The following is a 24,457-nucleotide window of genomic DNA, read 5'->3' as shown; positions in this document are numbered from 1 at the left end:
CAAAACTACATAGGTAGACAATTTGGGGTTTTCGGTTGCGTCTTCGTTATTAAATTGGCTTTTATTCTGTATTATTATTATTTGCTAAATCATTCTACAATGACAGAAAATAGCTTATAAACTCAAAAGTTTTTTCGGCTCGCTTGAAACAAATGGGAAACATAGGAAATGTCAAACCCTTAAATTTGACCATATTGGATAATTTTGACCTGGTTAAGCATAAAAGTACAAGATTTGAGAAATATTATTTTAAATATTAAATAAAAAGATGTTAAAAATTTAAAAATTTCGGACACTTCTTTTTAAAAACTATGCTTAGGATAATTATGATCATAATTACCATAGACCAAATAATTTTCTCTTAGTAAGTGAGTGGTTTGTGAATAACTTAATTTTTTGGAAGATTTCAGGTTTCGGCTTGTATATAAGTTGAAATTCCTAATAAAAAAAATAAAATACTAAACTTTCCTATTTAGAAAATAAAATCTCTGCATTAGTTTTTCACTTATCTACCGATTTCAAAAATTGAATTTTGAGAAGACGCGATTAAAGTTGATGCTTCCCACTGGGTCAGCACAACGATAGAAATTTATAAAAGCTCCATTTAACTCATAAAGTTTTATTCAGAGTGCCTTTGAAACTTTGAGAATATGTTCTTGGCAACAAATTAAAACTCTTTTACAACAAAATAAAAAAAAAACTTGAATATTGTAAAGCCACTGTAATCCCTTAATACGGGTTTAAAACTAAAGGTTTAGCTCAGTTCCCGAATGTCTCTCTAAATCCTAAATTGTGTAACATAATCTGTCCTAATTCGGTAAAATTTTCCAGTGCTCTATATAGAATCTATAACTTTTCAATAAATCTCGAACTCAAAGAGAGGGCAGTATCTCTAATCCGCTTTTTCGAACTTATCACCGGTTTGAAACGCAAAACGATAAAAGAGATCAATTTCCGGTCTTAGGTGAACCCCCTTCTTCCTAAGTAAACATTTATCATCAGACGTTTTTCTTCATTGTCCCTCACCCCATCCCCCTTCCACTTCAAAATCATATTCTTTGATTTGCAGTGGTGTCTCTCTATGTGCATAACGTGTCGATGCACAGCTTTTATGTCGTTTGCATTCAAAATCAATTTGTTTGCATTTTGACAAAGTAAATAAAGGAAATTATTTTCTTGGTAACTAATTTTTCTCGTTTTTAATTATATAAATTTATTTTTTCTGTCTCATAGTTAAAATAACACGGGAAATTCTAAAAAAAAAAATAATAATTTATTAAAAGAAAGAAAAAACCCTTAGGAATTTCAAAAAAAGTTGTGCATAGTCAAAGATCATAACTGTCAAAAAAGTACCCAAACTATGCATATAGAGAGACACCACTGTAGTTCGAAGACGGTTCCTCGTTTTTTTCAATTGTCGAATATGTTTTTGGAATAAAGTAAATATTTGGGGGTATTTCCTCCATTAAACACAATTAGATTGACTTTTCGATATTGAGTTTTCGTAGATTAAAGTTAAAATATTCTGGAGGAGCACATATTTCTGATGTATTTTTTTAAGTTTTGGATTTTTCGAAAGGTTGTTGAATTTCCAATCCAGCTGCACGTGTCTTAATCAGTAATGAATCCGTAAAGTAACCATAATTGATATATCATTCTCGAATATTTTTTTTTATGAAAGTTGTTTTTTTACTTGTCCGAAAGTTTTGTAATACAGTAGACTCTCACTCAATCGGCTCTTTTTCAATCGGGCGTCAAATTTTGTTGACAGTTTTCACGCTTAATTATGAAGCTAATTTGCTCAAATTCGCTGTAGTTCTTCCTATTTTATCGTGATTCTTTATAATTGAGCACTTTTTGTGGAATTTACAGAGGCTTTGACGCTAAATTCTATCGCTAAACCGGATGACATTTTGCCCCATATTCACGATTGAGAGAGAGTCTACTGTAGGGTAGGGCGTTTCAACTAGGAAAAATTTTTTTTGGCACTATTCTCACGGTGCTGTATTTGATGAGACAAGAAAGTTTTTCTTCTACGACCATATGATCAGACGCTGTTTAGAGGTGGCTGAACGACCCTCTCTGTAGTGTAAAATCCGGTAAAATCAGAAATTTGTTCTACAGAGAGGGTTGTTCAGCCACCTCTAAACAGCGTCTGATCATATGGTCGTAGAAGAAAAACTTTCTTATCTCATCAAATACAACACCGTGAGAATAGTGCCAAAAAAATTTTTCCTAGTTGAAACGCCCTACTGTAGGGCTACGGTAAGACTGTCTTCATACTAGAGGTTTAACCTAGTTTGCGAGGATCTTGAAATCCTAAATAGGAACCCATTTAATATGATTTTGTGATACAAATAGCATAATTATCCTTAATAGTTCATTTCTAAGTCAAAATTCTCCAAAAGTTTTCGACTGATAAGAAATTAGAGAAGTTACGCCTTATACGGGCCTCAGAGCCATATGGCTTAACTGCTAGTTTTTAACTTCCAAAATTGAACTTTGGATTGGATTATTAAAGGGGTCCCGGTCAAAATCCCGAAAGCCAAAATCCCGAATGGGCCAAAATCCCGAAAGCCAAAATCCCGAATTCTTAAAAGTGTCATAGCTACTCCCGCGATTTCACTCGCGCTTGCTGGAGGCAAAGGGAAATCCTCTGTGTCTTGGAAAATTATTTTAAACATTTTCCTTCATATAATTTCATCCCTTTCAGGATTTTAAAAATTCGGGATTTTGGCTTTCGGGATTTTGGCTTTCGGGATTTTGGCCTTTTCGGGATTTTGGCGTTCGGGATTTTGGCTTTCGGGATTTTGGCTTTCGGGATTATGGCTGCCACCGTTATTAAAGATCAATAACACATGAGGCTCTCAAAAATTAATGAAATTGCTCGCTCTTTAGGGAGCCTACGGGAACTGGGCCAAGGATTTATATTGAAGACCGCTTTAGGCCTGAAGCCCGTATAGGAGTTATTCTACTCTTCAATGACACCCCCACCCTCCCCAGAAGGACATTGTCTAAGGGCCCAAGCTGATTCTTGAGAATATTTAGCTTCAAAAATTGGCAGTAAAAGATTAAGTGAAGAACATTTACGCGAAGTACCTCTTAATCCTGATCCTTAGCCCTCGGTGTATAATAATTTGGAATAAATCTTTACGGCTAAATTTTAGAAGATAAATATGCTTGAGGATCAACCTGACTCTATTCGGGCTCTAAGACGGTCTTTTTTTCTTATTATTCTTCTTCCTCTTCCAAAGTGTGTTCTTTAGGTATATTTCGAAAACAGCACGTAGATATTTGTTGTTGCAATTTTCGGATTTTTAAAAAGTGTCTAGACCTAGACCTAGATGAAAATTTTGTGGACCTCAAATCAGTTCTTTGGTCGGTTTTTCAACAAATGTCAAAGCACCAAAATTACGACCATATGTCTTAGAAAATAAGTTTTCAATTTGAAATGGTTTTCTGAAAAGCGCTAAGCTGGGATAGCTTTACATTTATTTTAGGAGGGAATTAAGAAAAGCTATGCAGGCCATTGTGAGGAGGCGTCGACTTTGAGGCAGATCAGGACAAGGTGATTGAATCAAATTCAGAATCTTGCCTTGGAACATCTTCCTGAAGTGGCAGAGGATCGACAAGCGTATGCTTCTAATTTGGATGTCATGGGCCCGTGACCTCAATAGGGATAAGCGGTTAAAAATGATTGATGATTATGATTTTTAAGTAGTTATATGTCCTCTTTGCAATACAAACTAAGAAATAGGGGAAATCGCGCTATAGTCGAACGACTCAATTGTCCTAATATAATTAATAAGGTGAATAATTGACCTATTAATGTTAGATCATACGCCAAATATTAGTGCAAATATAAAGAAATTGAATAAATAAATCTTCCGGGCGAATTGAGGGCACTTTACCTTAATGGTTTTTATTATAAATCCAGGGGTGACACGATAACTTATTTTCGATACTATCGACTGTCGATTCTGAAAAATTTAAACGATAGATGCACTTCCTGTAACTAATACAGGTTTATCGACAGTCTCATTCTTTTAAGAATGTCGCAATGAATGGCCCAACAATCCGTAAAAAGTCGAAATTCACTTAATCTAACAGATATAGATTTATCGATACTATCGGTTCGATAATGTCGAAAAGTTATCATTCCACCTCAGAAAATATAGAATGAACGAGATTAGTCATTTCTGGACTTTACTCGTAAGTGTGTCCAGTACATTACAATCCGCAAAAGAGTTAATTGTAGAATTTTTAAGATTTGAATTGCAAAATAGAAAAATTAAAACGGAATGTGTTTTGATTAGAATTTAGACAAGCATACCTTTGGTTGCTATTGCAAAATAGATAACAATATAAAGAATATCAAACAATGGCCACTTTCTAAAGTGCATTTAAGCTAAAAAGTCTGGTTTAATGGCTTGAACTAACACTGAAAACGTTTCAAATGGAATCTCTTGCAGTGAAAAAAAAAAACAAACATTTTGCCACTCTCAAGTTCACACCAATTCCAGTGAATTAGCACTTTTAAATGAGATTAAAAGAAATGAAATATTTACACGAATATCACTTTGAGACGTGAAGAAAAAAGCGCTTATTATCACTGAATGGCTCTAGGAAATGTTAGATGAATTTTATTGAAATTTTTTCCACACTTTCGCTGAATAAAAACGCGATACTCACCGGAGGAGGTGGTGGAGCTGTTGTAGGTTTAATTCTCAGAGTGGAGTTGGTTCTTCCAGCGGGAATTTTTGTTGAATATGGTGAAGGATCCTTGGGTAGATTAACAACGTCATTGCCTCGTTCTTCTTTCACTTCAGCTGTTCCATTTACTTGAGAATGTCTCTCCTGCAAGATATAAAAGAAAATTATTTTTATTGCTGCAATATGAAAAATATTGAATAAAATTAACATAAATTTTTCATGTGTAAAGATTCTAATCCATTGCATAAATTTGAAAACTTTTTTTTTGCTTTCTACGTCTGCAATCGCCCTTGAGTTATTTTTCTGAGTGATAAAATTTTTCGAAAAAAACCTAACTGTCTAATTGCTGTTAATAATTTCTATTTTACCATGCTTAATTCCAAAGGTGGAATATTCTTCTAAAAACGTGACAAATTACCGCTCAAAATATTCTCTCAATGAAACTGTTTAATTCTGGAAAAATAATTCGTCATCTTTCCTTGGGAATCTCTATCTTTTTCATGTGCTTGCATATTTGTTTCTTTTTAGCCAGCGTGAAGGGTATTAAAAGAAAATCAACAAATATTTGTCACACTCTCACAATACATATATATAGAGGAGGGTGGCGCAATTCAGGCATCATGACTTTCTGAAATGTAAAATCGATCGCTCAGAATAAGAAACGAAAAACTCGCAGTAAGCAAATTTTACAGGAGAGTCATTTGTAGCTGAGATTATACGTTCAGAGTATAGGATTTTTAAAATTCAAAACTTTATAACTTTGAAAATAATTATCTTTCAAGTATAATATTCACGGGGTAGAGGGTATAAAGAAGTATCCAAAAAACGAATAAAACGATTTTTGTAAAAAGTCAAACACGCCTTATATTCTGAATCGTCGAAATATTGGGATTATAAATTTATGCAAAAGAAAATGTCCTATACTTTACAAATATGAAATACTGAGGAGTATCTAACTGGATTTAGTTTGAACATAGTTCATAAACTGTTGACAAATGAGCCTTTAAAAATCAGCTATCTGAACTGTCCCCACACTTCCCTATCCATATTTTCATAGTCATTCTCGATTTTTTTGCACTTATTTCTTAATTTTGTGACAATCGTTCTGAAAACTTGAATTAAAATAACAAGAAGTATAAATTAAATTCTCAATTGTCTTTTTTTAGTGTACTTTGTGTATTAATCACACGAATTGTAAGGTAGCGACACGATACGATTTTTTCTAGGAAAAGGTTCCTTGAGATCTTCTTTAGAAATCGTTCGTTGGCACCTTTGGAAAAGCAAGTTCCATAACATAATTCTATTAATTCTTAAGAACCCTTACTTTAAGATACATATCTCAAAAACTTGACGTGATACACTATAAGTTTCTTCGGGAGATATATTAAAGATTCACCAAGGACTCCGTAAATACCAATGGTTTCCCATTATATGAAAAAGTTTTCGCTTTGTTGCCCTGTAATGCTCGATTTCTTTAAAACATGATTAGTTTGTGTCGGAGCCACCAGATGGACCAATCAGAGAGAGAATCTAAAAATATTTATTTAAAGCAGGCCTGAGCTAAAAGAAAAGCCGAAGTGAATTTGGTGGTGCCTGTTGGCATTCTTCGAAATGCCGCGAAAATTCACGTAGAGAAAATTAGAGGTTTTTTAGTGTGAAAATTGTTTAATTCCTTAGAATTAGGGGAAACTGGGCACCACCAAACACAGTGTACCATCAAACACTAATTTTTATTTCTAAACTACTTGGACTATATCGACCATTCCTTCAGTGGACAAGCATCCCTATAGTGCCTATAAATTCTTATCGGACTTATCCTCTGATATCCAATATCCGATTAAAAAATCGCATTGTTTGGTGGTACCCCGTGTTTGGTGGTGCCCCAGTTTCCCCTAAGTCATTTTCACAAGAAAATTCTTTTAATAATTTAGTTGAATACAGTTAGGGTAAAGTGTTATAATTTGGAATTAGTGTTACAAGTTGGACAATTCGCGGGTACAAGTTGGACATGGCTTTTTTCTTGATAAATACAGTACAAAGTTTGTTTTTGAGCACAAGGAACCAAATTATAAAACTAAAGCATTAAAAATATACAAATAAAAATGAAGTACTAAATTTATCAAGACAAAAAGCCCTGTCCAAATTGTACCATTGTCCAACTTGTACCACTCACTGTCCAACTTGTACCACTTTACCCTATTTGGATTAATTGTGAATAATTGTCGATATTACAACAAAATATATATATTCTTTTGAGCTGTCCCAAAATTTAGGATAAGTTTGAGAAAAACCCTTTTGTACAACACTATTTTGGTTAATAAGGAATGCAAAAGTACATATTACAAGAAGGGACACGACCTGTTAATAAGGATAAAATAGGAAAGAAAATATTTTGTTGCATTTCAGAGATTCTTTTGCAACCGCAGCGCCCCAGACATTTGTCAAGTGAGTTATTTGTGTATATATCTCTCTCTTTCCATTTGAAGTGATATTTGCATTTAATTTCTTTGTATTGGGTTGTTCGGAAAGTAATTTCGTTTTTCCCCGTCAGAGGACTTAATTACGTTTTTTCGAAACCAACTTCACACTTAAGCCGCATAACCATTATATGTCTTGAGAGCTGATATTGCAAGGCTTGTGTGTGAAAAAGTTCTATTAATTCTACACAGTAGTTTTTTGTTGGTGCCCTTTTAAATATGGAGAGCGATAAGCAGCATTTTCGTCATATTTTACTTTTTTACTTCAGAAAAGGTAAAAATGCTGTCCAAGCGAGAAAAAAATTGACGGATGTGTATGGAAAAGGCGTGTTAACAGTACGCCAGTGCCAGAACTGGTTTGCAAAATTTCGATCCGGCAATTTTGATGTCGAAGATGCACCACGGTCTGGAAGGCCGGTCGAAGCTGACAAAGATGAGATAAAGGCATTAGTTGATGCAAATCGGCGAATAATCACACGAGAGATCGGTGAGAGATTAAATTTGTCGAATTCGACTGTTCATGGGCATTTGAAAGGCATGGGCTTAACCTCGAAGCTCGATATGTGGGTGCCCCATGTCCTTACGGAGCGAAATTTGTGTCGTCGCGTTGACGCGTGTGATTCGCTCCTCAAACGTCAAGAAGATGATCCATTTTTGAAGCGGATTATTACTGGGGACGAAAAATGGGTTGTATACAACAATGTTAAACGCAAGAGGTCATGGAGCAGAAAAGATGAACCGGCTCAAAGCATGTCAAAAGCCAACATTCACCAAAAAAAGGTGATGCTCTCCGTTTGGTGGGATGTCAAAGGAATCGTTTTTTTTTTAGCTTTTTCCGGACAATACAACGATTAATTCAGAAGTCTATTGTCATCAGCTGGACAAATTGAATGATTCACTTAAAGAGAAGAGGCCCGAATTAATCAACAAGAAGGGTGTAGTGTTCCACCACGATAATGCGAGACCTCACACAAGTTTGGTCACTCGCCAAAAACTTTTACAGCTTGAATGGGACGTACTGCAACATCCACCATATTCTCCAGATCTGGTGCCTTCCGACTACTATTTGTTCCGGTCCCTGCAAAATTTTTTGGATGGCAAAACCTTTACCTCAAATGAAGATGTCAAAAATCACCTGAACCAGTTTTTTGCCAGCAAGGACCAAAACTTTTATGAGAGGGGAATTATGTTACTGCCAGAAAGATGGCAAAAGGTGTTGGACCAGAATGGCCAATATACAATTTAATATAATATTTATTCATTATACGAAAACTGTCTTTCATGTTCCCCAAAAAAAACGAAATGACTTTCCGAACAACCCAATATTTCTGCAAGATTCAAGTAAAAGGGTGTTTAGTGAACAGCTATCCGTCTTCCGACAAAGATATCAAGAAGACAATTTCTTTCTATATGAGTTTTTATGTCTGTTATGTCTTTTTGGCGCAAAAATATTTATCATGGCACAGTGAATGAGCGGGATTAGTGTTAACAGTATGGCTATCTGTAATTTCCATTAAAATTATCAACACAAAATTTCCGATATTACACGACTTTTAACGAGCACAGGTCTGATTTACAGCTTAAGTCATGTCGACTTTGAGCCGAATTTCGTTCAGATTAGTCAAGCAATTTTCGAGTAATAAATTTCCAAAGTTGTGAATTTTTACAAGGATATCGTTAATTTTCCACGGATTGAAAGTCATTTTTGATTTGAGTCTTGGTAAATTTTAAGTTATTGTTATACACCAATATCTACAAAATGGGCCCAGTCCCGTCTCTGGCAAAATGTTGGGCCAGCTCCCATGCCGCTTTGCCTAATGTCTTTTGCGCTTGAGATACAGTAGAGCCTCGCTATAGGCCATATTTGGTTCCAAATTTGACACTTGGGTCGCACTATAGTCCATGTCATTTTTTAAAATTATCAACGACTTTTAGTATTGAAATTGCTCGACGGCTGCCACTTTCTTTGCGATTGTGGTACTTGTCCTCGCTCTCTTCATTATGGATCACAATTATCATAACTACTCAATTAAGTTTGCTAAAAATATTAAAATAATTAAGAAAACATTGCATGTCGCGTACTAAAAAAACATAACTTAACTTAAAATCAGTGTTTTTAACCCTTTAAGGACGATTGGACACCGGTGTCCCATAAAGGAAATAATGTTTCTTCACTACCTAAAGTTATTTTTTTCTTATGTCTGTACATAATTGTTAAGTAGAAGGTTGAAGGAATATAGAATATTTTTTGCAAGTCTCTAGCTATTTGGTATGTAGTAAATATTTAAGCTCAAAAATGGCGAATTTTTAAATTTTCAAATTTATAATTGATTTTATTTATTTTTTATACTTCCAATTTTTTTTTTAAGCAAAACCCTTTTGGCAATAAAAACTACAATACTCCTACGTAATATTTTTCATTACAGTGAAAAATATTATTTATTGGTATTGTCAGAAAAATTACTTAAATTTTTGGGCTATTTTTGTCCCTATCGTTCATATAGGCACAAAATACACTTAATCAGACTCTGTTGGACTTTCCAAGGTTAGATACAAGATTTATCATTGATTATGTTTCTCAGTTTAATTTTTATTGTTGATTTTCAGCCCGTAAAAAGTGTCTCGTCGTTAAAGGGTTAAATCAACGGTCGATAAATTGTGGACTATAGAGCGATGGCCTATAGCGGGGTTCTACTGTAAATGAAAAAAGGTTCCCAATTAGAGCAGGTTCTGAATTAGAATATTCTACCCTAGATCTTATTGCGAATCTACCCGAATTTCCTCTAAAACCTTATTCTTGCCATTATTAAAAAAAAGCTACAAATCGTAAACTCATGTTCACATGTTTGCTTAAAAAAGTTCCCATAAAATTGCTAAGGTCCAACTGTGTAAGTAAAACTATAAATTTGTTTTTTCCACCAATTTTCTGAGAATTCCACTCGTCTGCGAAAAAGAAACATAATAATAATAAAAGAAGAAATGCAGCAGAGATATTGCTCTTTCATAGGGTTAAAAAATGCATCTATTTGCAATCTTCATAGCCTCAATTATGAAAGATAAGAAAAAAAAATTACCTCATAAGTGGAAATTGTCACAAGAGGTTTCACTTTTGTTTGCTTCATTGTGTGAAAAGTGATCTTATTGCGTTCCCAAAGCCACAACCATTAATTTCTGACCACTTTTGTTGCCTTATTTTAATGTCTTTTTCCACAAAATATTTTTTGAAAATAAGAAAAAAAAAGTTCACAGTGTCAAGATTGTGATCGAAAAAATCCACATACCACACACAATCAACTTTTGGGAAGAAAAAATAAATAAAAAGAAACACTTGTTAACACACCAAAAATGAAATATATAATTTTTCACTCTCCTCAATTCAATTGAAATTTTGTTTTCTTCATAAAACACAAAAGTTCCGAATTAATTGGTAGACATGAGAAAATTAAGTTGCTTCTTTTGCAAGCTCTTTTGGAAAGGTTAGTTTTTTTTTAATTGAAAGAAAGAGAATTGTGTTTTAAAATTATTTGTTAAATGTGCATTCCTTCACTGAGAAAAAACGGGGGTGCGATTAACATTTTTTCCTCGTAACTTTAACGCTTTTTAGGTGTAAAAATTTATCAACATTTTTTAATGTTAATTTTACACCTTTTTAAGGGTAAAATTAACATGGAAAAGGGTAACTTTAACCCCCAATACAGCTAAAAAGGGTAATATTTACACCGATTTCGGATCAATACTGCAGGGTAAAATTAACATTTCCGGAATGTTATTTTAACTTTTTCGGATTTCTCTCACTCAGTGTTGAAGGCTTGTTTTAACTATTCACCAAATGCACTTCAGTTTTTATTTTAATCTAAAAAATTAGCTTTTTTGACAAAGTGATAATTATGAATATCTCAATGTCTCAACAAACGACCGGACGTAGCTGGAACAAGAAATAAAGCAATTACAAGAACTTGCAATTAAATTGATTAAAAAATTATTGTCTGAGATAAAAAAAAAGAGCCAATGTTAGTTCTTCTGACTGTGCAAACACAAGAAATATAGAAGCGTCACACTTTTTGATTTCCGAGCTTTTTTTCTTCTTCTATTTCTTTCTCTCGAGTACCTCCTACAACCATTAATTTACGATACTTTTTTTTTGTGCAACACAATAAAAAAAAGTCATAATATAACTTTCAAACTGTGCCTCGATGCCCTCTTCTTCGGCAAATATCGAAATAATCACACAACAATTTTAATGGTTATATAGAAAAGAGCGGAATGGTAGAGAGCTTAAGGCATACTGCAAATCAGTGAAATAGAAAATAAGCCATAGAATCCATTAGCTGTTATTTTCCAATTGCAAGTCTATACCATTTAAGGTGCAGTTTTAACGCAATTCTGCACACCTATTTTTCCTCTTAATTCCTCACGTCACTAAATTAATTCGAAATCCCAAATTCTTCCAAATTTAAAACAAATTTAAAAAATAAAAAAAAAGATAGAGCAACACTTTGAAAAACATCCACAAAAATAAAATGCCCAACGTCCGAAACTTTTACGTCCACTCTTGAGGTGTTTTCGCATGAGACTAAAACTGAAATGCGCGCACGGATTCCAGCCAGCACACAAATCACTAGTCCGATGTTAATTTATATTGTTGAAATGAAATGTAGAGGAGAAAAAAAAAGTGCGGCAGCAGAAAAAGATTCGCGCAAGTGGAGGGTAAAATCTTGAAGGTATAGTATAGACACGCGGATACGATGTTAATGCTGCAGTATAGAATCTTAGTCAGATGGTGTTCTCTGGTTCGCGTCGTCTCACGAATTGATTATCTAACTGCGATATGTTCTTTTTTTTGCGCCACCACCTCCACCGCACAAGTGAGAACAACTCTATTGGGGCTTACTGAAATTGCCCAAAGTATTCAGTGTCTAGGTGATAACACTGAAGTGTTATGACGTCAGTCAGGGGGATGATCATTGGGAAGATTTTGAAACTGTTTCCCCATCTTTACATTATGAATAAGTCAATCAATCTATCTCCCTCAAATGGCTACAAATAGAGATTTTAATAAGGATAACTGTGTCAAATTTCGGCCGGCTTGTAATTTCGGTCAGCTTGCAATTTCGGCCACTTCTTTTTTTCCTCAAATTTCAATGAATTTTTACTTTTTGCATATTAGAGATTAGGGAAAGAGCTTATAATTTTAGACAGTTTCTGAATTTGGACACTTTGAGGGTAAAAATGGGAAATTTTCTAAGAGTTTCACCAGTGAGGTAATACAGTGGGACCTCGATAGAGTCAACCTCTGATCAATCTCCATTAGAGTCAACAGCTATTTTTTTACTGTACGGACTCCGATAGAGTCAATTTGGACCCAAATTGGTAATTTTGGTAATTTTGTGATAAAATTCATCGGTATATTAACCGTGTAATCATTTTCGAACAAAACAATTTTCTTTACGTGATTTCAAGCTTTTTGACAGATTGAAAGTTGCCTTGTCTTTTCTCTCTTGTCTTAAGATTTTTTGATTAGGTCTATGATCACAATGTAAAGAATTTTGAGCCATCATTAATTTGTAAGTGAATAATGTTATGGCAAAAAAATGAGAACTCGAGTTACAAAAAAGCGTACAAGATGGTAGATTTTTTGAGCATAACATATTGAAGAAACTTTTCTAAATTTATTCGAACTTTTTAAAGACATTACTTCCTTGAAAAATGTACTTGACAATCATAAAAATTTCGCTTCTAAAGAAAATATGAAAATTTATTTTAACTTTCGTTTTTAATTTAAAATATCAGTATCTCAAAAGAAAATTTGAATCAAAAACAAAAATAAGCAACAGAAAATTAAAATTTTTAAGCAAATTCATTAAAAAGAAATTGCCTGCGTGTATGTCCCGAAAATGTGCATAATCCCGGGACTGAGTGAGTGTATTTACTAATAATAAAAATATTTTTAAAAATCATTCCTTAAAATATGCATGTAATATATATTTCAGTATTTTTTTTTGCTATTTTCCAAGACAAATTTCTTGAGTATTCTATGCTACCGTAGTTTGTCATTGGATCGAAAAACGACCACAAATTGTCGGTAGGTTTAGTGTTAAGCATAGCATTTCGTCAATTCAAATTGGTTATAAATCACAAAAAAATGATATCTAGAAAAGACGATTCAGCATTTTCTAAGGACGAGCATTTCGTCCTTAGAACAGCGCATGAAACATTTACTTAGGGTAAGTGTACCAAATTTCGGCATAGTTCCATATAAGCAAGCAAGGGAAAGGACATTGGGCAAAAATGTATGGGAGTTGGTCTATGTGGCGACCACAGATGTGACTAGGCGCATTTTATAGGTAATGGTGTAGGATGAAAAACTACCGAGACCCAGGACGATATTCGCCGGGAGGCCTTACAAAAACGCCTTTATCCTTTCGAAAAAAATACCATCTTGACATCGAATTACTCAACATCAGCCGAAGGGATCTTCATGAAATTCGGTATGGAGTCAATGTATGACTTAAACTATTTATCAATGGATACTACCCCCTCCCCCCACCCCTCTTTACAGTAGCCCCCATACAAAATGTGGACATTTTTCATTTTAACTTTCCTCTGAGAAGAAGTATAAAGTTCAAACTTGGTACGGAATCAAGGATTATGAAAAGTTTCTTAACCATATAGGATCCTCCCCTCTTCACTCCTTCTTGTAGCCGCCATACAAAATAATGACTTTTTCCACTATAACTCCTCTGTGAAGAGAAGTAGAAATCTGAAACTTGGCATACGATCAAGTACAATGGAAGGCTCTTCAACCAAGTATATATACGTTTTCCCCCACCACTCCTTCCAGCAGTCCCCATACAAAATGAGGACTTTTTCCATGACAACTCCTCTCTGAGAAAAGATAGAAAGCCGAAACTCGGCACGGGAACAAGGTTTATGGAAGGCTATTCAGTCATATAAAATCTGATTACGATTTTAAAAGAAAATAAATAAATAAATCACTGTTAGAAAAATAAGTCAAAATATCTAATGATTCTACTGAAATCGATAAATACAATGGGGCCATATCTCTCTCTGTAACACATTAAAAATATTCGACATAGATATTGTAAGATAATTAAAATCGGTTGAATAGTTTCGAAACTTAACACTTTTATTATTATTTGAAAACTGTGATGACCTGGAGCGCCCCTTGCGGTCGACTTGTGAAACTATCTATACCGCCATTTTGTAGGATTTTTCGAGGCCTTTCGATTGAGTATTCATTGATTAAATTCGGTAAATAAATCTCTGAAATTGTAAGGTTTAAAGTTTTGACTTTGTGCCATCATGTTTCCATATCCTGCTACGCATGTTATGCATATGATTTTATGTCCTTTTCGAGAATATGCAATCATTTAATACAATTTATGTTGTAATTTATATATTTCCTTAAAAAAAAGTTTGTATAAATGCGAACATTTCATATAAGAGATTATTTTTCTTCTATGAAAATATTTTTTTTTGCTCTAGAACTTTTCCCCCATGGTTTAGAACTTTGGTCCCGAAACAAAAGTTGTTACCTATACCAAGGCCTATTCAATGATATAGGTCTCATTGGTGGTCGTACTATAGACCACTTTTGCCCATTGTCCTTTCACCCGAAATTTAAAGAATGATTCAGTATTATCATAAATAGAAACATTCTTTAATGAAAACTAATCAATTTTCATGAAAAACACCGAAGGAAAATCTTTCGCACTTCACGAAAAATCACAAGACTGCTAGAAACACAATCGATCTGGCACATTTTTTGTAAAACTCTTTCTACACTAAGTTATTAAGCAATTTAAATTCAAATTATACCTAAAATTTAACGGTTTTTGTGTTAATACATCCTAAAATGAATAAATATTTAAAAGCAAAATGAATTCATTGACTAATCGAAGATTACATACATAATTTTAATTAATTTATTTCCATGACCGAAATTACACTTAAAGTGGCCGAAATTAGAAGCTGGGCGAAATTTGGCACACTTCCCCTATAACAGGTTTTCACAAAAACTTTAGATAGAGATATTCTCATCCGATAGGGGCGTTTTCGTTTTCATGAAAAAGGTCTTTGAATTCTTGACAAAATCTAAATGATTTATCGACTCTTTGGGCATAGCATCAAAATGATGAATTCGAGCATTTTGCAAAGCTTGGATGCCTTTCATTCCTTCCTTTTCATATAAATGCATCTTATAATGGCAGTGCAGATTGTTTTGACTCACTATTAAGAATCAATATAATCTTATCGATTCCACATTTATTTAATTTTCAGTTTGATAGACATAACATCATAAAGTTTGTGTTTTATCAATTTAGATAATTAAAAACTAATTTTTTTTAATATGTTCTTCTGTTTGAACAATTGAAGAATTGGGGTACAAGTCGTAATTTGAAGAAATCAGTTTGTTCTAAATATTTGTAAACCACTTATCATTATCTTTTTATTGTGGCCAAGATAAACAAGATCAGTTTACAAACACTTTTGGAATATCACCATTGAGTCATGTTTTCACTCAGTGAGTATTAATATTGAATCTTTCTTCTTTTATTGCCTATTGATAAAGGTTTGTTTTCTTTTCTTTTAATTGGCTTTGCTCATTTGATTCGTCTAAAGGTTTCTCTTAGCGAACTTTGAGAAAAGTTTTTAGATTTCCTTATAAAGCGTGATTAAGGTAATATTATTTATTGTTTTTTGAGCTTGAAAAATATCACAAAAAAATCTCAATCTCCGTGATTTTTGTACAACTCGCCTCATTTAGATTTCACGCAATTTCAATGTTAATTTACTTCAAGTTCAATTATCACAAACAAAATATCGTTATTTAATAACCCCTGACGTCAGTACACGAAAAACACGAAATGTTACCATCTAGTCTAGAATCTAGGAAAAATTGCCTGTTTTTTTTCAGCCACTAAACGTGTTGTCAACAAGGCTTTTCTCATTATCACACAAGAACAGAAAAAAAATCGTGTTCATTAACAAATTAAAAAGAAGTATGTTCCAATTCCGATTTTATTTGATTTTCCTCATTGTCGTGTATCGTGGGTAAAAGGAGTCGTGTCAAAGTACTTCAGCAATTCACACTGTCTTAAGTTCAACATTTTCTCATCACATTGATCGATTTTTCTGTATGAACTAGACATTCATTCACAATCTTAACCAATTCTCTGTATCGCGAAAAATATTTCACAGTTAATTTGCGAAAATTTTCCCATTCTCTCTCTCCTCTCCCTCTTTCCATCACGTCAAAATTACTGAAGGTTGAGTTCAATTGAATTCCGTGCACAATTGCAGGTGAAAAAAAACGTGAATATTTTATTGCTAAATGAAATCTCCCGCCAATTTTAGGGCACAATTTCGTGATTGCAGGTGATCGTAAGAGGTGCAAAAAAGTGCCTGAAGGTAGGCAAAACTTTACTTACATCATCGCTCACATGATTTTCCTCGCTGTTCTTGAACATTTTCCGGTGAGCTCTCTTGAATTCGTTCATTAAAGCATTATGCCTGTCGTTGTCCTGCCCACCAAGAGAATTTCCAATTTTTCTGGTCTGTGACTGGATTTTTTCACATTTGGCCTCGATACTTTCTCCAGGACTTTCCTTCTGTCGTTGCTAGAAAATTAAGAAATTATTTATAATGTTTTTCTAAATAAAAAATTGATAAAATTGACGAAAAGCTATCCAGGCCACGCAGGCAATTCCTAATAAGATACGGAAAGTGCACAAAATTGAAAGCTCCCAGAAATTATTTATATGTATAAAAATTTTAGCAAAGATAAAACTAAAAGTTTAAAAAATTTCCAAAATTATAAGTTAAACTATTTATTAAAGAATTTCACAAAAACTGAGAAGACAGAATCACTTTTAAATTTCCCAGTGTAATTCCATTCAGATTTCCAAACAATTTCCCTCGAAATTGTGACTTTTTTTACATTATACCCAAGTAGCACAATCAAGTTAGCATAACGTAATTTTATCCTTTAACCACTTTTAGCCAGTAGTGAATCGCTTCTCGCCACTTATACTTTAATCGCTATTTTTCATTAAATAGGAAATAAATGAACCCCAAATTATTTGTATTTCTACTGCTACTATATAGTCATTTCGAGGAGAGATGGACCACCTTTTTTATATTATATTTAATATTACGGACACAGTTTTAACCGAAGATGAAAACGAATTTCAGTGGTTTGTCATTTGAAGACTCCAGATTCATGGTATCAGCATTAGAAAAGTTTTGTTCAAAAAATCACTTAGAAAACTTAGTTTTAAAAAAAGATGCATTTTGGAATATTGAAAAAAAAATTAAGGAGAGATAGATCACCCCAATTCTAGACTAAATATTTTGATTTATTGTGTTAATTTGAAAAAAAGGGATAGATTGACAACCTTATGGACAAAATCCATAACTTCTCTTGATTATTGGCATGTTCCTGGGCAATATCTATCTTGAATCGGTCCACAGATTTTGGCTGGCTTCTTTTCCTTAATTATTTATTTATTTTTCTTTCTTTCAATACTCTGTAAATTTCGTGCTTAGCATTTTAATGATTTGGCGGAAAACTTTGTCCAGACTTGTCAATTCTTTCATTCAAGATTAGTGTTCATCTCGCTTTTTTAAATCATGGGACCTTGTTTCAAATGGCTTACAGCTCAGTAAGAGCTAGCCTTTTTTAACCTCTCACAATACTGCAAAGCAGTACAGTTTCAACAGAGCAAAATCTTCTGTTTCTGTTTTTTTTTCTCTTTTTTTATTGGAATTTTGTGTATTAAAAAAAAGTTCAAACAAGTTTTTACATGACTGGCATATACAACCTGAGAAAGAACTTTTCCACCGTTTTGCTCTGGAGGTTGGTCACCAACACTAAGACGGCGGTGGACGCTGAAAACTACACGGGATCTCAGTTAAACGAAACTGTACTTCGAAATCATTGTTGATGAATAAATTTATCTGTCTATCTATGTAGTTCTGGATAATTTATTAAAACTGGAGGTTTCCGGACACCCAATGTTTTGTTTTTAACGTCAATTCGCTTTTTTAGGTTGTGCTATGTTCTCTTTCTTTTCTATTTTCTCGACACAGAAGCATTCATTACGGAGAAGGCGTTCCTGGGCGATCTACGATCATTACATTCTTCCAACATGGGGTACATATTACTGATTACATTGTAATAGCAAATAAAAGTGTTTCGATACGATTAATAATAATTATTTTGATTTTAACTACGTTAAGCCGTTTCTCGGCTTAAGCCGTAAGTCTTCTAAGTAAAGTTTTCGAGAACTGACGTTTCTTTTTCGAGTAAATGAATTTAATTTTTTCTGGAAAAAATTACATTCATTACATTTAATAACGTGTCCTTGACTTAAACCTTTAAGGACGATTGGAACACCGGTGTCCCATAAAGAAAATAATTTTTCCTGACTACCCAAAGTTATTTTTTCTTATGTCTGTACATAATTGTAAAGTAGAAGGTTGAAGGAATATAGAGTATTTTTGCAAGTCTCTAGCTATTTGCTATGTAGTAAATATTTAAGCTCAAAAATGGCGAATTTTTAAATTCTCAAATTCATAATTGATTTTATTTATTTTTTATACTTACAATTTTTTTTAAGTAAAGCCCTTTTGGCAATAAAAATTACAATACTCATACGTAATATTTTTCATTAAAGCGAAAAATATTATTCATTGGTATTGTCAGAAAAATTACTTAAATTTTTGGGCTATTTTTGTCCCTATCGTTCATAGAAGCAAAAAACATACCGAATCAGACTCTGTTGGACTTTCCAAGGTTAGATGTATGACTTACTGTGTTATCACACTTGCACATTAAAATTTTAATATTATTCACATTAATTGTCGCTGGTGAGAGTCCAAATGTGTAATTAGTGTGTTTGAATCATTTTATATTTAAAATTTGATCTATTTGTTGATAAAAAGGTAGACTTGACCCGCAAAATTTGATATATATTGATTTATAGCATTAATGCGAAATATTAATGCGATTTTCTCTTTAATTTTTTAATGTGAAAAATATTTATGCTTTAGGTAAATTTAAACTTATTTTTGCAGGCCAAGTCCACTTCTTTATCAATAAATAGAAAAACCCCAAATATTAAGTGACTCAAAGACACAAATAACATATTTGGACGCTCATAAGGGACAATTAATGTGAATCACATTAAAATTTTAATGTGGAAGTGTTATAACGCCGTTATATTGATTATGTTTCTCAGTTTAATTTTTATTGTTGATTTTCGGTCCGTAAAAAGTGTCTCGTCGTTAAAGGGTTAATTTTATCACTAGTCAAAGTTTGCTACTTGGGTTTACAATATGAAATTATTACCCAAGCAGCAATTTTTTCTTAATATATTCTTGTAGAATTCCTTAAGTAAGGCACTATAGAACCAAAAACCTATTTATTTACTTATAACGCACTTGCTTCCATAATTGAAATTACTATAAGTCAAGTGGCGCACTCTTAAGGTTTTCAAGAGCTGCTATAGGAATTTCCACAGAAAATTTTCACTTTAAGTCTTTTAAAAGTGCACTAAAAGACTTGTCTAATACTTGGTTCTATAAGGCAGCTACTTTGCTTCTTGGGTACGTACGTCTAGGTAGCATAATTAATTTGATTATAATAAACCATTTGACTCACCACTGCTCTCCTCTTGAGTTCATCGCTAATTGCACTGCTTAGGCTGGATGTGCATCCGGATGTTGAGCTGGCAACGGAGGGTGTCCTAGTGTGTCCAGGTGCTTGAAAACACGGCGGAGGCGGAGGAATAGCCCCATTTGCAGGTTCAGAATTACTAGCTCCAGGACTTCTGTGGACTTCCACAATGACTGTTTTGGTTTCACTTTGACGCGACACGAAGCAGATATCAGCCACTTTACTCCTATCAGATGCCTCCTCGTCATCTACAAAGCCTGTATCATCGGTATTTTCCGGAGATACATGAACTCTTGTAGCTTGCCTTGTGGATACTTCCACGGCACTGAGATGGGGAATGACTGTATTGTTGATGACTGTACCCGAGTCTGAGAGTTTAATGATTGTGGTATTGGCATTCTTGGCACTTTTATCGTGGTCCTCGGGAACTTTGGGAGGAGATACTGGATGTAGCCGACGCTCCATTTCACCACTTCGGTCCCAGCTCTTTGGTCGCCTCGTACCATTCATTGTTCCATCCAGATGGCCATTCTCTTCACGTACCATACTCAGCCTCTTTGATGACTGATCACCCCAGCACGGACTCTGATCGCCACCTGTGACACTACTGGCCGAACTGTTGTACCCACTGGACTCTCCTGGAAAGAGATCCAGTCCTGCTGCTGTGCGAATCACCAAATCTAGTCGACTGGATGACTTCATAATGGCTACGGCTTCGCTGAAGAGGATATCCCCAAAGTCCACTCCATTGCAGCTTAAAAGCTGATCTCCCGGACGAAGACCTGCATCCCTCGCTACACCAATCTATCGACCAAAAAAAATACAGTCTTCATCAACGGATCAGATAAATTTTAATTTCAATCTCACCTCCTTTGTGAACTGCACAAAAATCCCTGGTTTCCACTCTGGACCCTTGCAAATGCCGAGTCCGAGTTTACTTCTCGGCGCCACATTGAGAGTCACCCGGATATCGCGACTTCCGGTGTCATCAAGTTCTGTCGGAGATACTTGAGTACCCTTGAGGGGTACAATGTGCCAACTAAGTGGATCGCAGGCTCTTCTGCAGCAGCAAAAGGAAAAGAGATAGGAATTTGCAATAAATGTGTATTATAAGATCTTCCAGGAAATTACTTACTCTTTGACTGGGATCATTCCAATACCTGCAGAAAGGAAATAAGAGTGAATTTATCGCTTTTCTTCGCTCTTACAGTGTAATTGCATTATAATGAACAGTTTATATTTAATTGGGCCACACAGCGCATTAATTGTAATCTCTCAATTTTAGGCTTCAAACTTTCAATGTGATTCATGTTATCTTTCTTTAAGTAATTATTTTGTTACTGTAGGGTGTTTTATACAGCCCAATTGTGTTATCACATTTGTTCATTAAAATTTTAATGTGATTCATATTAATAGTCTAAGGCCTCTACACATTGGGAGTGGTTTTCATCAAAAATTGCTCTTTTGACAGAATTTTGCCATTTCTATAAAGCAGTACAAGAAATTTCTTTCAAAAAAGCAATTTTTGACGAAAAATGCTTCCAATAATGTGTAGAAGCCATAATGAGCGTTTTAATATGTGATGATTTCAGTCTTCAAATAAATTTATATTCAGAATTTGACCTATTCCTTGACTCAAATGTGCAAAATTTTATCTTGAATTGATTTATAATAATAATAATTATAATAATAATTTTATTCAAATTCTACATTTCCATGATTTCTATTTATACCTTAAGTCAATTTAAATCGATTTTTGCGGACCAAGGGACCCAAAACTGCATTTTTATTAATAAATAGATCAATTTCTAAATATTAAGTGATTAAAAGGCACGAATTATACTTTCGAATACTCAATGAAAAGATTGATTTCTGAAAAAATATTAATTATCGGTTTATGAACGGTTCATAATGAATAGAAAACCGATTCAGAATTGTCAGGATTTCCAAGACCTTTACAATGAACCTAAATTCTCCTCATTCGGTTAATAAATACAAATTATATTGGCATATTTTACTTTCGAAATAAAAAAAAAATACTTCTTCCTAGATATTGTGTAAAACATATTCAAACTGAAAAAATCTGAATGCCTATTTGAATTTAATCATTATATTTGTTAAATATGTTAAGTTCGTCGAAATATTTTATGTGTGTGATTTGGCACAAGAAGACGAATTTTTGCTTTAAGGCTATAATTCCCTTGTAAAACCCTTCTAAATTTTAGTAAATAGAGTTGAAACAACTCTTTGTACGAGTTGAATTAATTCGTCGCATATCAATGTAATTATTATTCTTTTTCGATGTAAAATTTAATCTCGACTGAAGTATATGCTTAACCCTTTAAGGACGATTGGGTCACCCGTGACCCATAGAGAAAGTAATTTTTCCTGACTATCTGAAGTTATTTCTTTCTAATGTACATAATCTACATGTTGTACATAATCTATGTTTGTACATAATCACGAAGTAGAAAGATGTAGGAATCTAGGATATTTTTTGCAGATCTCCAGCTATTTGCTATATAAAAAATGTTTGAGGTCAAAAATAAGGAATTTTCAAATTTTCACGTTGGTGCTTGAGTTTTAATATTTTTAATATTTCTAATTTTTTTTTAAGCAAAAACCTCTTGGGACTAGAAACTATAATAACTATACATAATATTTCTCAACAAAGTAAAAATTATAGTTTATTACCTTTTACTTTTTCACCTTTATGGACGATTGGGTCATATATGACCCATAGTTTTCCAGGACTCCTAGAGATGGGAAAATTTCTTTTTAACCATAAATCTCTTATTTAGGCTAAAATATCGAGGGAAAATTGATTTCATTGAATTTCGCTCAGCGGAAAGCTCCTCGTCCTTAGAGGGTTAAGTGTTTTCGTTTTAAGAATATACTTTAGTCACAAAAATTTTCGTGTGACAATGTACATATGGAACATCAATTAGAAATATGCCTAACAGTGCTTCATGAAGACATGTGCTTGTATCATATGTGATGTTTCGCTCGGAATATAAGGAACTTGAGGTCAAGAAAATATTAATAAAGAAAATGAAAAAAAAAAACAAAATTGCAAAACATATTCATTTTGGGATTTGAAAGAATTATTTTAACTTTAAATTTGAATTATTAAAAAAAAAATTAAAACAACTCTTCCGAATATTACACCTAAGGAGAAGCAAAATCAACTCTAAAATATAGTTAATCGAAAATCACAAGGAAAAAGAGTTAATTCAACATCGATTCGAGTAAGTTTTACTCGAATATTTTTTCTGAGTGTAGTAATGTTTTGGGTTTAAATAGTAGAGGAGAAGTCTTGGTCAAGAAGGTTTTCCGGGATGTTTTCCACGTCGATTAACCATCAAATCCTAAAGGAACACAAATACAGAAAGATCCCAACAAAATTGAAACTTTGCATATGGTTCTTTTCCCTTATTATTTCCGGGAATATTTGAGCTAATTACTCACACATTTATTCGAATGTTTCTTTTTTTAGAACCTCAGTTTCAAAACAAAAAAGTAAATTAATTAAAAATGCTGAAAAAACGATAGTTTCACTCTATCAAAATTTAATTAAAAACCAATCGTTGGATTAATAAGACTCTCTGAGATCCAGGAAATTAAAAATTGGTGATAATTCCTCTCTGAAAGTTGCCCTCAACGTATAGGCTTTCACTTTCCCAAAAAAAAAAACAGAGAAAAAGATGGCCAATAAAAAAATATATTGAAAGAAGATTGCACTAATAGTAGAAAAGCATCTCATAAAAAACACAAAAAAAAAATTTATCAGAAACATTGTGAAATTTTCCCGAAACTTTGAATTGAAATTCACAGCGTGAAGTGCCCCAATGCTCTTTCTCGATGGAAAACCCATTGACCATCGAAGGCATCGAATAAAGTGCACGCTCTAATTACGGATAGTGTACACAAGAATGGTACAACAACATCGCAGCAACTCTGATATTTGCCCAAGAGAGTTGCATCATCGGCAAACGCTCCTCCACACCACCAGTAACCGTGGAGCCAAGCTCTCTTGAGGCCAAAAACCTCAACCAATATTGCACACATTGTACATCTCACTGGCATTTTCCGCACAAATACCATTAGAAAAGAGACCATATAGTGTGGGATGAGAATTTGTGGCAGAGAAAACAGATTTTGCCATCTATTTTGCTGTTTTTTTTGGGGCAACAATACTCATTAGGCTTTATAGAAATATGCATGAGATTGGGATTAAAATCAAAAAAAGAATTTGGTCATCGTTGGAGGACAACATGGTGAATAATGTCAAAAAATTGTTGCTAAAAAGAAATAAATTGAATGAGCACATTAGCTCATTTTTATAGCAAACGATCCTGCTGTAAATGGCATAATCACATTAAATAGCACGCCTAGATATATAAGTAGTGCAGTATTGGGTTATTGCCAGAAAAGTTCAAAGAGTTATTGCGATTAATGATAGGTTTATTATTAACCTTTCGAATAAAATGTAGTTATTTGTTGATTATATTAATTCTCTGAGTAAATATTCAAAAATGAGGTATTCATTAAATTTCAAATTTTATAA

The 24,457-nt window shown here is 33.5% G+C and overlaps 1 protein-coding gene across 5 annotated transcripts in view; it reads right to left on the bottom strand.

The window, feature by feature from the left end:
• The window catches only part of LOC129806406 (uncharacterized), a 92,760-nt gene that overhangs the window by 11,776 nt on the left and 56,527 nt on the right, over positions 1-24,457 (bottom strand). For all 5 annotated transcript variants that reach the window (XM_055854971.1, XM_055854967.1, XM_055854968.1 and 2 more), the window contains 5 exons: positions 21,026-21,050; positions 20,758-20,950; positions 19,876-20,694; positions 16,643-16,831; positions 4,693-4,857 (listed from right to left, as the gene is read on the bottom strand). In XM_055854971.1, the coding sequence (XP_055710946.1) occupies positions 4,693-4,857; positions 16,643-16,831; positions 19,876-20,694; positions 20,758-20,950; positions 21,026-21,050 (1,391 nt within the window). The remainder of the gene's footprint in view (positions 1-4,692; positions 4,858-16,642; positions 16,832-19,875; positions 20,695-20,757; positions 20,951-21,025; positions 21,051-24,457) is intronic.

Source organism: Phlebotomus papatasi, chromosome 3, assembly GCF_024763615.1.
Source record: "Phlebotomus papatasi isolate M1 chromosome 3, Ppap_2.1, whole genome shotgun sequence".
In the NCBI taxonomy this organism is placed as follows: Eukaryota; Metazoa; Arthropoda; class Insecta; order Diptera; family Psychodidae; genus Phlebotomus; species Phlebotomus papatasi.
Note: the sequence above shows the minus strand (reverse complement) of the source record. Positions and strands in the feature narration are given on the sequence as shown.